The 12357-nt window shown below is 42.0% G+C and overlaps 1 protein-coding gene across 1 annotated transcript in view; it reads right to left on the bottom strand.

The window, feature by feature from the left end:
- The window catches only part of LOC137436111 (uncharacterized), a 74354-nt gene extending 69418 nt beyond the window's left edge, over positions 1–4936 (bottom strand). The window contains exons 1-6 of the mRNA XM_078786261.1: positions 4923–4936; positions 4575–4644; positions 4240–4446; positions 4035–4088; positions 1365–1418; positions 979–1089 (exon numbers count right to left, since the gene is read on the bottom strand). Of these exons, the coding sequence (XP_078642387.1) occupies positions 979–1089; positions 1365–1418; positions 4035–4088; positions 4240–4446; positions 4575–4644; positions 4923–4936 (510 nt within the window). The remainder of the gene's footprint in view (positions 1–978; positions 1090–1364; positions 1419–4034; positions 4089–4239; positions 4447–4574; positions 4645–4922) is intronic.
- Between the last annotated feature and the right edge of the window lie 7421 nt (positions 4937–12357).

The following is a 12357-nucleotide window of genomic DNA, read 5'->3' as shown; positions in this document are numbered from 1 at the left end:
ATATTTGTCCAAAATGGCCGATAAAAAGTACATTCCGGCAAGTCCTCGGTCTCTGACCGATTTTTCATTTGTCTGTTTGTCTGCACAGAATAAATATGATTTTCTCGGCAACCGTTGATCCGATTGACAGGAAATTTCAACCATAGGTGCAACTCCACCTGTATAATTTTTTGTGATAATTATGACGTCATAGGTCACGTGGTAGTGGCGCCATCTTGGAAAAACCAAAAAACTTTGCACCTCTACATCTCCGAAAGAGCTGCATCGAAAAAATTGAGGCATGGCTCATTGTAAAGAACTCTCCATGTGGAATAAAATATGTTAATGATGATGTCATAGGTGCCTCCATTATGACGCCATAATTCTACAAGTACAAAATTTCATCTGATCAAGATGAAATTTCTTGAGCATCCTCTTGGAAAAAAAATAATAATGATGACGTCATCGGTCATGTGGTTCGGCCGCCATATTTGTTTTTAACACCAAAGCCTTAAAAACCACTGAAAACACATCCTGGCGAGAGTCTGCAATCTCTGATTGCTCTTTCTTGTTGTAAAACTGTGATGCACAGGCGCTGTGCTCAGCTCAGTATCATTTAACATCACCTTAAATAATCAATTGTTAGTCTAAAGGGGCAGTGAAGACAATGGTAAAAACATATTATCTTAAAGCATCACATTGAGTCGACAAACTCGAGCACTGAATTAACATGTTGTTGATGTACCACACATGCTGGGCCAAATGGTCTCCTCATGCGTTAAAGTTCCTTGTAAATTATTGTATTGTGTTATTTGGAATTGCAATGTCCCATATTGCAAATAATGATGTAAACCGGGCCAGAAGTTTATCAAAATGTAACCCCACGGAACAAATTTGGCGTCAGTGATCCTTCGGTGAGAACACAAATACGAAACAGTCCAAAGAACGAAGTTTCCTCAATGGGATGTTCAAACCGCACTCTGACCTGTGTGACCTTACCCGGGGACCTGGGAGGCCGCCGTGACCTTTTTCTCCCTCTTCTCCAATCTCACCCTGCATGAGCACATGGTGTGTCAGTATCCCATAGACCTCTACCTCATGTACATGCAACTGTGCAGTGGATATACTAAATGCTGAACTACTAAATGTTGTCTAAATACTGAAATATATGATTAACTAATCAATTACTACAATAAATAGCATATTCATTGAAAAAATGCATCGATAGCAATCATCTATAGTTGACGTCACACCGTAGCTTCTTCTCCGTAATAGCGTGAGCAGATTTTTTCAGAAACTGTAGAAACCATACCTTCCACAACATTGCCATTGGCCTTTATGTTTAATCAAGTCTTTAGATTGAGAAGGAGCAGAAGCAAACTTGCCTTCGGGCCGACCTCTCCTGTTTTACCGGTCATTCCGGGGTGTCCTTGAACTGCCTAGGAAAGAAGACCATTGTATAATTACAGTAATCATGAACAGAATGTTTTTAACACCCTCCAATGGAATCTCCCTAAACTCGCACGCAAACCAAAATGTCAATCATGATGCAAGCAAAAGAGAACTCAACACGAAATGCCAACGATTGACTGATTCAAAGGGAATTTCTTATCAAAAGATTGAATTTCTGCATCCTTTGATGCTTTCACCTGACCTTGCATCTTCTGGCCTTGGCTTTTGTCACTCAATTTACAACTGACATTGTACACAACAAGGAGAAATACGATATTTTTGAACATCAAGAACAATCTAGTAATTCGCACCTACTGTCCATGCTTATGCTATTAAAGAAAACCAAGGCCCCATATGTGGCCATTTCAATTATCATCATTTTAACTTGGCTGGGTGTTGGTACCTCTCACCAGCCATGGCACTTCAGCAAACGACTTCTGTTACTCCATGGGACTGACGCAATGTGTGAACTTTCCAACCCGGATTTCTCCCAGTGGCAAGTCTTCCCTTCCGAACTTGGTGATTAACTTCTCACATATGTCACCTGCTCTTCCTCTGTTACAATTGGTTAATCTGAGCATGTGCTTGTGAAAATCAACATCTCTATTCTCAGGGAGCTGGTCTCTCATATCAACTGTCCCTGATGTTAACTCAGCCTAGGAATTCTTCCACAGAAACCTCCTCTCTCTCGTGCACAGATCAATCCCATCTCATCTTTAATTATCTACCCTTCTTTCTGCCAATGGCACACTGAATCCTGTGGTGAGGCAGTTGCTCTGAAACAACTTGCCTTCTCTTCCTGGAAGGCAAATCCAACCAATCTCAGTGCATTCCAAAAAGTCTGCAACAATTGTGCATTCACTCTCAGGAGAGCCAGAAAACAACATCTGTCCAAAGTCAAGAATGAATATTCAAACTTATCTCCCTCCTCTAAAACCTGGTGGCACCCTATTAGGTCTGTCTCTGGAGTAAGTGGAGTATGCTCCCCTTCCATCCCATCCCTCTCTTCAAATGGCACCACAGTCAACTCTGCTCGTGAGAAGGCCGAATCCCTCAATTCAGTGTTTGCTTCCAAATCTTGTCGTACAAATTCAACCTTTCACTCTTGGTACCCATCCTTACCAGTTGTACCCAACTGCTCTTGGACCCTGTATCTTTTGTACATGAAAATTTGCAGAAGTTTTTGGCAATCCTCGACTCTGATTCTGCGACTGGACCTGACTGCATCAGCTCAAGTGGAGGCCTTTGTATGCATATCTACTGCTCCTTTTGTGTGACTGCGTCTCGACTGTTCCTTTTGTGTGTTGGCTTTTTTATGTTGAAGGTTCCAGTCACGGAGGAAATAATCCTCATCGAAACCAGGCCTTACATAAAATAACTGCATTGATAAATGAGAGGAAAGAGAAATAAAAGAGAGAGAATGTGGAGGTAAGGAGTGAAAATGAGTAAGGAAAGTGTATGATGAAAAGTGTATGATGTTTGTTTGTGAGAAAGGGAGATTGAAGCTAGCCCGGTAGCTATAGTTTGAGTGAGACAGAAGGTAAGACCAGCAATCCTGACATGGAGAGGGCAATATGGTTCCGGGAAACACTTTAACGCTCCTAAGTCAGAATGGTAGTATTACCCTGAGTGGTTTCTCTAATGTTCCTTTTGTGTGCATCTCTCATGTTCCTTTTGTGTGCATCTCTACTGTTCCTTTGGTGTGCATCTCTACTGTTCCTTTTGTTTGAATCTCTTATGTTCCTTTTGTGTGCATCTCTCATGTTCCTTTTGTTTGAATCTCTCATGTTCCTTTTGCGTGCGTCCCTTTTGTTCCTTTTGTGTGCATTTATACTATTCCTTTTGCGTGCGCCCCTTTTGTTCCTTTTGTGTGCATCTCTCATGTTCCTTTTGTTTGAATCTCTTATGTTCCTTTTGTGTGCATCTCTCATGTTCCTTTTGTGTGCATCTCTACTGTTCCTTTGGTGTGCATTTCTACTGTTCCTTTTGCGTGCGTCCCTTTTGTTCCTTTTGTGTGCATTTATACTATTCCTTTTGTGTGCGTCCCTTTTGTTCCTTTTGTGTGCATCCGTACTGTTCCTTTTGTGTGTCCCTACTGTTCCTTTTGGGTGCATCCGTACTGTTCCTTTTGTGTGTCTCTACTGTTCCTTTTATGTGCATCTCTACTGTTCCTTTTGTGTGCGTAACTACTGTTCCTTTTGTGTGGGTGTCTCTACTATTGCTTTTGTGTGCATCTTTAGTGTTTCTTTTTTTGTACATCTCGACTGTTCCTTTTATGTGCATCTCTACTGTTCCTTTTGTGTGTGCCCCTACTGTTCCTTTTGTGTGCGTCCCTACTGTTCCTTTTGTGTGCATCCCTTCTGTTCCTTTTGTGTGCGTCCCTTCTGTTCATTTTGTGTGCGCCCCTACTGTTCCTTTTGTGTATGTCTTCTACTGTTCCTTTTATGTGCATCTCTACTGTTATTTTTGCATGCTGTTACATCCTGATCCTTTCAGTGTATTAGCTCTTCCATGAACCTCGACTATGTGTGAAGAAAATATAAACGAAAAGACTACTAATAAAGCTTTTAGGTGTTATTGCAATAATACACGTTTCACATTACCATTTTGCCTTCTCTTCCTTCATTTCCATCTGCTCCTCCCTCACCTTTTTGTCCCTGCAGGAAAAGACAATGTGAAGTAAAGGCAGTCAAACTTAAAATTATGAAATAATTAAAGCTTTGCAAGGTGAAAGAAAATTAACTATAATATGAAGGCAACAGTGAAAATGGAGGAAAGTATTTCTAACAATCACTTTGACAAACTCACCGCCTGGCCTGGACGTCCAGGAAAACCAGCATCTCCAGGTGTACAAGCACAAGATGGATCTACATTGACAGGATTGTGAATATCCTCATTGTTATCATCGTATAACTCATCGTAGAACTCATCGTAAAACTCGCGCTCTTCCTCAGGCCCAACTTCCACTGCATGTCCTGGAGGAATCCACGGGAACTCTTCCATGGAATCTGGGCACTGTGGTGGAAAATTAGGATTAGAGGTTAGCTGAGGTGTAATAATGTAATGTTTATTGAAAACAACGTTGAGATTTGTTAGTTAACATATATGACCGAGGATTGATCATCACAAATCCACAGACGAACTCGGTCCAAGACTATGATCCGTAGTTTGATAATGCAAAGGTGCTTCACTGCCAATATTTCTTTATTCCACCTAAAGAACCAAATGTAACCACAACAAAGTCAAATGCACCAGCATCAAATGCACTCTCTACAGCTCCTTAATACCTCTTCAATGTATTTTAATTGTACTTCTTAGTGCAGGCACCATTACATATATCCGATTTGGAATACTGCATGACTTTAGAGGTTACTTAAGGATTAGAATACATCAAAGAACACCTTATCCAGCTACTTTTCTAATGAAGTCAGTTTTAGCAGAAACATTTATCCTGTTACTCTCACCAACAAGTAACAATTGCCAGGAATCACCTTTCACATGCCATGCCCGAGATGCAGACAACTGGAATACATCATCAAAAGCAGGATGTTGGGATCGAGTTGTGTCGAGTTCTCTGATAGACCATGGCATGGATCAACCAACAGGCTTCTCATACTTGATGCTCGGGGAGCTTCGGTGGACGCAGGTTATGTTTTCACTCCTGTCTGTTTGTCTGTGAACAGGATATCTTAAAGAGTTGTGGATGGATTGGACCGCCATTTGGTGGAGAGGTTGTGTATGTGACAAGGACGAAATGATTCGATTTTGGTGAATATCTGGATCCAGATACTGGAATTTTTAAGTGATTCTTCACCATTGAGATTTGGGGTCAAAAACGATATATAACACGATATCTCAAAACGTTGTGGGTGACTTATAACAAAACTAGGTGGAGGAGTTGGGTCGGTAGCAAGAACAAGCTGATTAGATTTTGGTTCAGGTCCGGATCCAGATCTGACCTATCAGTGGGATACAAAACATAGACTGTTCAGCCTGGCGGAGGTATACCATTCTTAATACAGAAATAAGGTGCTGCCCATTTAGTCTGGGTAGCAACAATCGGCATCAAATTATTTGGACTTCTATCACCTCGATCGAAACAACCCCTAGACAATACCATCATGGATATCTTGTCGTTTGATTTTTATTCAAATTAAAAAACAACAACATTCAACATCTAATTGTTTTCGTGACCTCCTGCTCTACATCATTTTGTCACTTTTGGCTGGGAAACACCCTCATATTGCACAGGCAAATCAGAAAGGCTGGGTCGCATCATGATTGTCATGTGATGTGAATATACCAGACCAAACCGAACCCAGTAAAATTAATGCCATTACTGTCTAACTCCAAACAAGACCTACTACTATCATTGGTGAAAAATGCACCAGCATCGAGCTGTCACTGTCATGCTGATGGACTATCAAATGTAACCATGCTTCAAACCCGATTACACCATGTGATATTACGTGTGATTACACCACCAGCTCCACAATTACACCATGTGATACAATAAACCTACTAGGTATTACCCTAACTTCAAATTTATCCTGGAATCCACACATTACACAAATAGCTAAATCTGCCTCGAAGAAACTGGGAGTCATTTTCAGATGTCGAAGATTCTTCTCCTCTCAACAATTGCTTCAACTATATAAAGGATTGATTCGTCCTTGTATAGAGTACTGCTCTCACATCACAGGAGGTTCTAGCTCCACATACTTACTGGACAGAATTGAATCCAAAGTAATCCGACTTATCAACTCTCCCAATCTGCCTCAAAACTCGACCCGCTCAAATTATACCACAAAGTTTAATCTGTTTCTCTTTTCTACAGATATTATTTCGGTTTTTGCTCCCAAGAACTTGCTGCCTGTTTACCTCCACCATTAGCGAGACCACAGAATACTCGACAAGCCACTACATCGCATGCTTATTGTGTGGCCATTGTCAACTCAAGGGTGGGCCGTTATGATGTTTGTTTCTTCCCCTCCACTGCCAAACTCTGGACTCTTTACCTTCCCATGTCTTTCCAAACACTTATGATCTTCCCCTTTTCAAAAAGCTGATTTTCTGCTTTCTCCAAAACTCTTCGATTATTCTCTCCTTCTTCACTTTTCTATCAATGCAGCTCTTTTATTTAGGCCTGGCCTTGATGAGGACTACATAGTCCTTGCCTGGAGCCTTCTACATTAAAAGACAAGGAAAAAAAGATGCAATATTGGAGATGAAGTTGCCCATCATGCTCCAGTCGATAACTCAGCTTTAGGTTGAAGAAATCATACAATTGCAGTTGTTTTATTCCATAAGACTCATCAGCTAAGAACAGGCATGACGTTTGGTTCATAGGTTATAGGTTATTGTTGATGGCCTTCTAGGCCGTTTTCATGTAGCGTAGACAGCTGACTAATGAAAATGCACATTGATATTGTGCACAAAAGCAAATGATAGTCAAATTAATTGTGCAACAAGTCTCCCATTTTGTCCAAAATCTGAACATCTAATAACATTGGGCACATGCTAAAATGGCTGAGAAACGTGAACCTCATGTTTTATATACGTATGAGTATCATAAAATAATAGACAGAACTAATAAATCCTTGCAATGCATGATGGGTAAAATAAATCATTCTATCACATTAACCCTTGGATGCAGTGATTGGGCCTCAGAGGCCCACAAGGTTTTTTTTGTTGCAAAAACTATGTTGTACAATTGTTTTTTGGAATGAGCCTCATTTTCACCGACCTTCATGCTTTTACCCAAAATTCAGTGACATGAATAAATTAAAATTTCATTCAGGCTCATGGGAAAATCTTCATTCTTCACTTATAACCCGAAAATCCGACACGAATGTAGGCCTGGGGCCTTCGAGGCCCCACATAAATGTTGTTGTACTACTATGTTATATTTTTCTTGATATGAGCCTCATTATATGCTCCTATAACTTGGTTACAAATAATTCAGTGACAAAAAAATGAAAATTTTCATTCAGGTTCGTGGGAAAAGCTTCATTCTTCATTCATAACACTAATGCAGGCCTAGGGCATTAGAGGTGCCTCATCATTTTTTTTGTGTTATATCCATGTCATATAATTTTTTTGCTTAGCATTGACTTAGATTGAAAAAGGATATGAAAGAAAAAAAAATCTATAAAAAACAAAAAATAGAAAAATTGTACACGAATGCATTTGTGGGGCCTCCGAGGCCCAATGGCTGCATTGGTGTAGGATTTTTGACAGTTGTGGTCATATACATTCGAAATACAAGGATGAGTGAATCATATTTTTTGAGCAAATACTCCTCCATGAGCCTCAACTTTTTAGAGAAAAAAAAGTTGAAAAACCAAGAACAAAAAATTTTTTTGCAAAAAGAAAAAAAAAAGATTCATTACTTATATGGGATTCTTCCAAACAATAGGATAAATGATTCACATTGTCTAAGCAAATACACATTCATGAGCATCGACTTGGATTGAAAAAGGATATGAAAGAAAAAAAATCTATAAAAATTTTTTAAAAAATAAGATAACATTACACTAATACATCTGTTGGGCCTCCGAGGCCCAATGGCTGCGTTTATGTAAGATTTTTGATGCCTGCATCTAAGGGTTAAAGGATGTTCATCCACATTTGGCAGGGCCTTTTATTTATAGTTACAAGTCTGGATTGGTTGCATCAATTTATTAATTCATGGACATGCTCCATACAGTGCCGGTTCTGCCGAAACAGTTTCTTGGCTAGGTTTACAATCCAGGACGGGTCGCCACTCTGACACAGGAAGTCAGGGCAGGTATTGGTCATTTGTTTATGGTGCCAGAAATACTATTCATGAAGGACACCTTGGGATCTTTGTAAACATGTCCATCATTGCCAAATCCTGATCAATCAAACAAAAGCAAATGTTAAAGTAAGAAAATGAGAAAAATGCTCACCTCGATGTTTTTCTGTGGATAGAAGAGAAATAAACAAAATGAACATTTACACTCGAGACAAAACAAAAGTATTGAACAGATTAATTTATAGATAAAAATGTAGTCAATGCACCAACACAATGACAGAAGAACCTTTCTACATTTTCATTTTTACAGGTTATAAGGCTCATGGAGGAGCTGCTACGTGCAGACAAGACAGAGACATTCGACAACACCAAGCTTGACTTCAGACAAACATCTGGTGACCTTGGAGGAAGTGATGCAACTTCCCGATGCACTCTAGGTGTTGACAATGCCAACTTGTGACATAGCTTTTCACTCCACAGTCAGTGGGGCAATTAAGAAGATATATTTTCTCCTCCACAAATTTCTCCTCCATGAAGATGTGAATGAAGGCGAACACTGAGAAATGCTGAAGTTCAGAGTTGTCAGAAGTTCAGATTATCCAACGAAAGACCTTGCACGATGAAGGATACCCATGGATGTGGCTGGCTTTGGAGGCCATCTTGGAAATATGGTCTGCCCAAGAAAGATTATGGCTGACGGTGAGGCCCAAACGTTTTAGTGACAACCTCTTCAAGAAGTTTGTTTAGGAAATGGGAATGTTTACATGGGAGGGTTTGCCAGATGACCCTTTCAGAGAGACAGGATGAGTGTGTGGGATTTATTGGGGTTGAAAGACACATTCCAAGTGTTAGGCCAGCTCCTTATTCTATCAAGTTCTGCAGAGAGGGAATAGGCCGCTGCTTGCCTGTCTGATGAGAAATTATATGGCAAAGGGTATAAACAGCAAAGAGATCAGGATAATTTTACAGGGAATCAGAAAGATCATTTATGAAGATGAAGAACAAGACTGGGCCCAAAACACTGCCTTGGGGAACTTGATAGAGAGAAGAGATGAGAGGATCCCATTAATAGCTACAAGCTGATTACAGGAGATGAGGAAGTCAGTGATCTGTAAGGGAAGGTGGCCTCAGATGCCATAAGCAGAGATTGTGCAGATGAAGGAGGGCACAAGATGGTATCAGATGGTCCAGACATGGCCAGAGAGACGGAGAGATGTCTGAGAATGAGGGCTTCCATCCATTGTTGGGAGAGTAGAAGCAGCATGTCGAGGGAAGAATGACCGGGTCTGAAACCCAACTGATGATCTGAGATCAGTCCGTTTGAGAAAAGGAAGGATCTCATGTCAACTGCAATGATAGATTCCATGACCTTGCTCATAACTGGAAGCGAGCTAATATGCCTGTAGTTAAGAGGATCCATTTTGCACCATGTTTGTGTATTGCAGTGACGTTGGCTAACTTCCAGGCAAATGCAAACTGGCCCAGAGACAATGATCAAGTGAACAGAATAGATCTGATGAGAAAACATTATTGTGAAGGTAAGTCTCACTGGAAACAAGTGAATCCACTTGGATTCCGCCCAGGTTGGCACATGGAAATTATGATGTAGCATAATTATCATCTCGGGTCAAGATTTGAAATTATGCCATGGTTTTTGTAAAATTGCTACTAGTATTCACATTATGTACTTTTCTTTTGATTTAAACATCCATAAATACAAAACAAATAGTTTTGTAATCTTAAAAATTTATTAAATGTACAAAATTCCTATCCTATAACATATATATCCTATAACCTATCCTATATATATCCTATATCATATAACATATATCCTATATATCCTATAACATAACATATAACAAATATATCCTATATTATGTACTAGCGAGCGGCCGCGTACCAGCCAAAGGGGTAGCCCATGGTTAGCCTAAATATAGATTTGATGACGTCATGTTTACACATCTGAGCGACAGAAACTGTCTACACATCTGAGCGACAGAAACGTCTACACTGTTGGAGCTTCACTTTTGGAGAGACAGAAATTCTGGGTCATTTGGGTCCTCTGGGTCATTTGGGTCATTTGGGTCCTCTGGGTCATTTGGGTCCTCTGGGTCATTTGGGTCCTCTGGGTCATTTGGGTCCTCTGGGTCATTTGGGTCCTCTGGGTCATTTGGGTCCTCTGGGTCATTTGGGTCCTCTGGGTCATTTGGGTCCTCTGGGTCATTTGGGTCATTTGGGTCATTTGGGTCCTCTGGGTCATTTGGGTCCTCTGGGTCATTTGGGTCCTCTGGGTCATTTGGGTCCTCTGGGTCATTTGGGTCCTCTGGGTCATTTGGGTCATTTGGGTCCTCTGGGTCATTTGGGTCCTCTGGGTCATTTGGGTCTTCTGGGTCATTTGGGTCCTCTGGGTCATTTGGGTCATTTGGGTCCTCTGGGTCATTTGGGTCATTTGGGTCATTTGGGTCCTCTGGGTCATTTGGGTCCTCTGGGTCATTTGGGTCCTCTGGGTCATTTGGGTCCTCTGGGTCATTTGGGTCCTATATTCCTATCCTATAACATATATATCCTATAACCTATCCTATATATATCCTATATCATATAACATATATCCTATATATCCTATAACATAACATATAACAAATATATCCTATATTATGTACTAGCGAGCGGCCGCGTACCAGCCAAAGGGGTAGCCCATGGTTAGCCTAAATATAGATTTGATGACGTCATGTTTACACATCTGAGCGACAGAAACTGTCTACACATCTGAGTGACAGAAACGTCTACACTGTTGGAGCTTCACTTTTGGAGAGACAGAAATTCTGGGTCATTTGGGTCCTCTGGGTCATTTGGGTCATTTGGGTCCTCTGGGTCATTTGGGTCCTCTGGGTCATTTGGGTCCTCTGGGTCATTTGGGTCCTCTGGGTCATTTGGGTCCTCTGGGTCATTTGGGTCCTCTGGGTCATTTGGGTCCTCTGGGTCATTTGGGTCCTCTGGGTCATTTGGGTCCTCTGGGTCATTTGGGTCATTTGGGTCCTCTGGGTCATTTGGGTCATTTGGGTCCTCTGGGTCATTTGGGTCCTCTGGGTCATTTGGGTCCTCTGGGTCATTTGGGTCCTCTGGGTCATTTGGGTCCTCTGGGTCATTTGGGTCCTCTGGGTCATTTGGGTCATTTGGGTCATTTGGGTCATTTGGGTCCTCTGGGTCATTTGGGTCATTTGGGTCCTCTGGGTCATTTGGGTCCTCTGGGTCATTTGGGTCCTCTGGGTCATTTGGGTCCTCTGGGTCATTTGGGTCCTCTGGGTCATTTGGGTCCTCTGGGTCATTTGGGTCATTTGGGTCATTTGGGTCCTCTGGGTCATTTGGGTCCTCTGGGTCATTTGGGTCCTCTGGGTCATTTGGGTCCTCTGGGTCATTTGGGTCCTCTGGGTCATTTGGGTCATTTGGGTCCTCTGGGTCATTTGGGTCCTCTGGGTCATTTGGGTCCTCTGGGTCATTTGGGTCCTCTGGGTCATTTGGGTCCTCTGGGTCATTTGGGTCCTCTGGGTCATTTGGGTCCTCTGGGTCATTTGGGTCCTCTGGGTCATTTGGGTCATTTGGGTCATTTGGGTCCTCTGGGTCATTTGGGTCCTCTGGGTCATTTGGGTCCTCTGGGTCATTTGGGTCATTTGGGTCCTCTGGGTCATTTGGGTCATTTGGGTCCTCTGGGTCATTTGGGTCCTCTGGGTCATTTGGGTCCTCTGGGTCATTTGGGTCCTCTGGGTCATTTGGGTCCTCTGGGTCATTTGGGTCCTCTGGGTCATTTGGGTCCTCTGGGTCATTTGGGTCCTCTGGGTCATTTGGGTCCTCTGGGTCATTTGGGTCCTCTGGGTCATTTGGGTCCTCTGGGTCATTTGGGTCCTCTGGGTCATTTGGGTCCTCTGGGTCATTTGGGTCCTCTGGGTCATTTGGGTCATTTGGGTCCTCTGGGTCATTTGGGTCATTTGGGTCCTCTGGGTCATTTGGGTCCTCTGGGTCATTTGGGTCCTCTGGGTCATTTGGGTCCTCTGGGTCATTTGGGTCCTCTGGGTCATTTGGGTCCTCTGGGTCATTTGGGTCATTTGGATCATTTGGGTCCTCTGGGTCATTTGGGTCCTCTGGGTCATTTG

The sequence above is a fragment of the Myxine glutinosa genome, chromosome 11 (genome assembly GCF_964187855.1).
Source record: "Myxine glutinosa chromosome 11, kmMyxGlut1.1, whole genome shotgun sequence".
NCBI lineage: Eukaryota > Metazoa > Chordata > Myxini > Myxiniformes > Myxinidae > Myxine > Myxine glutinosa.
Note: the sequence above shows the minus strand (reverse complement) of the source record. Positions and strands in the feature narration are given on the sequence as shown.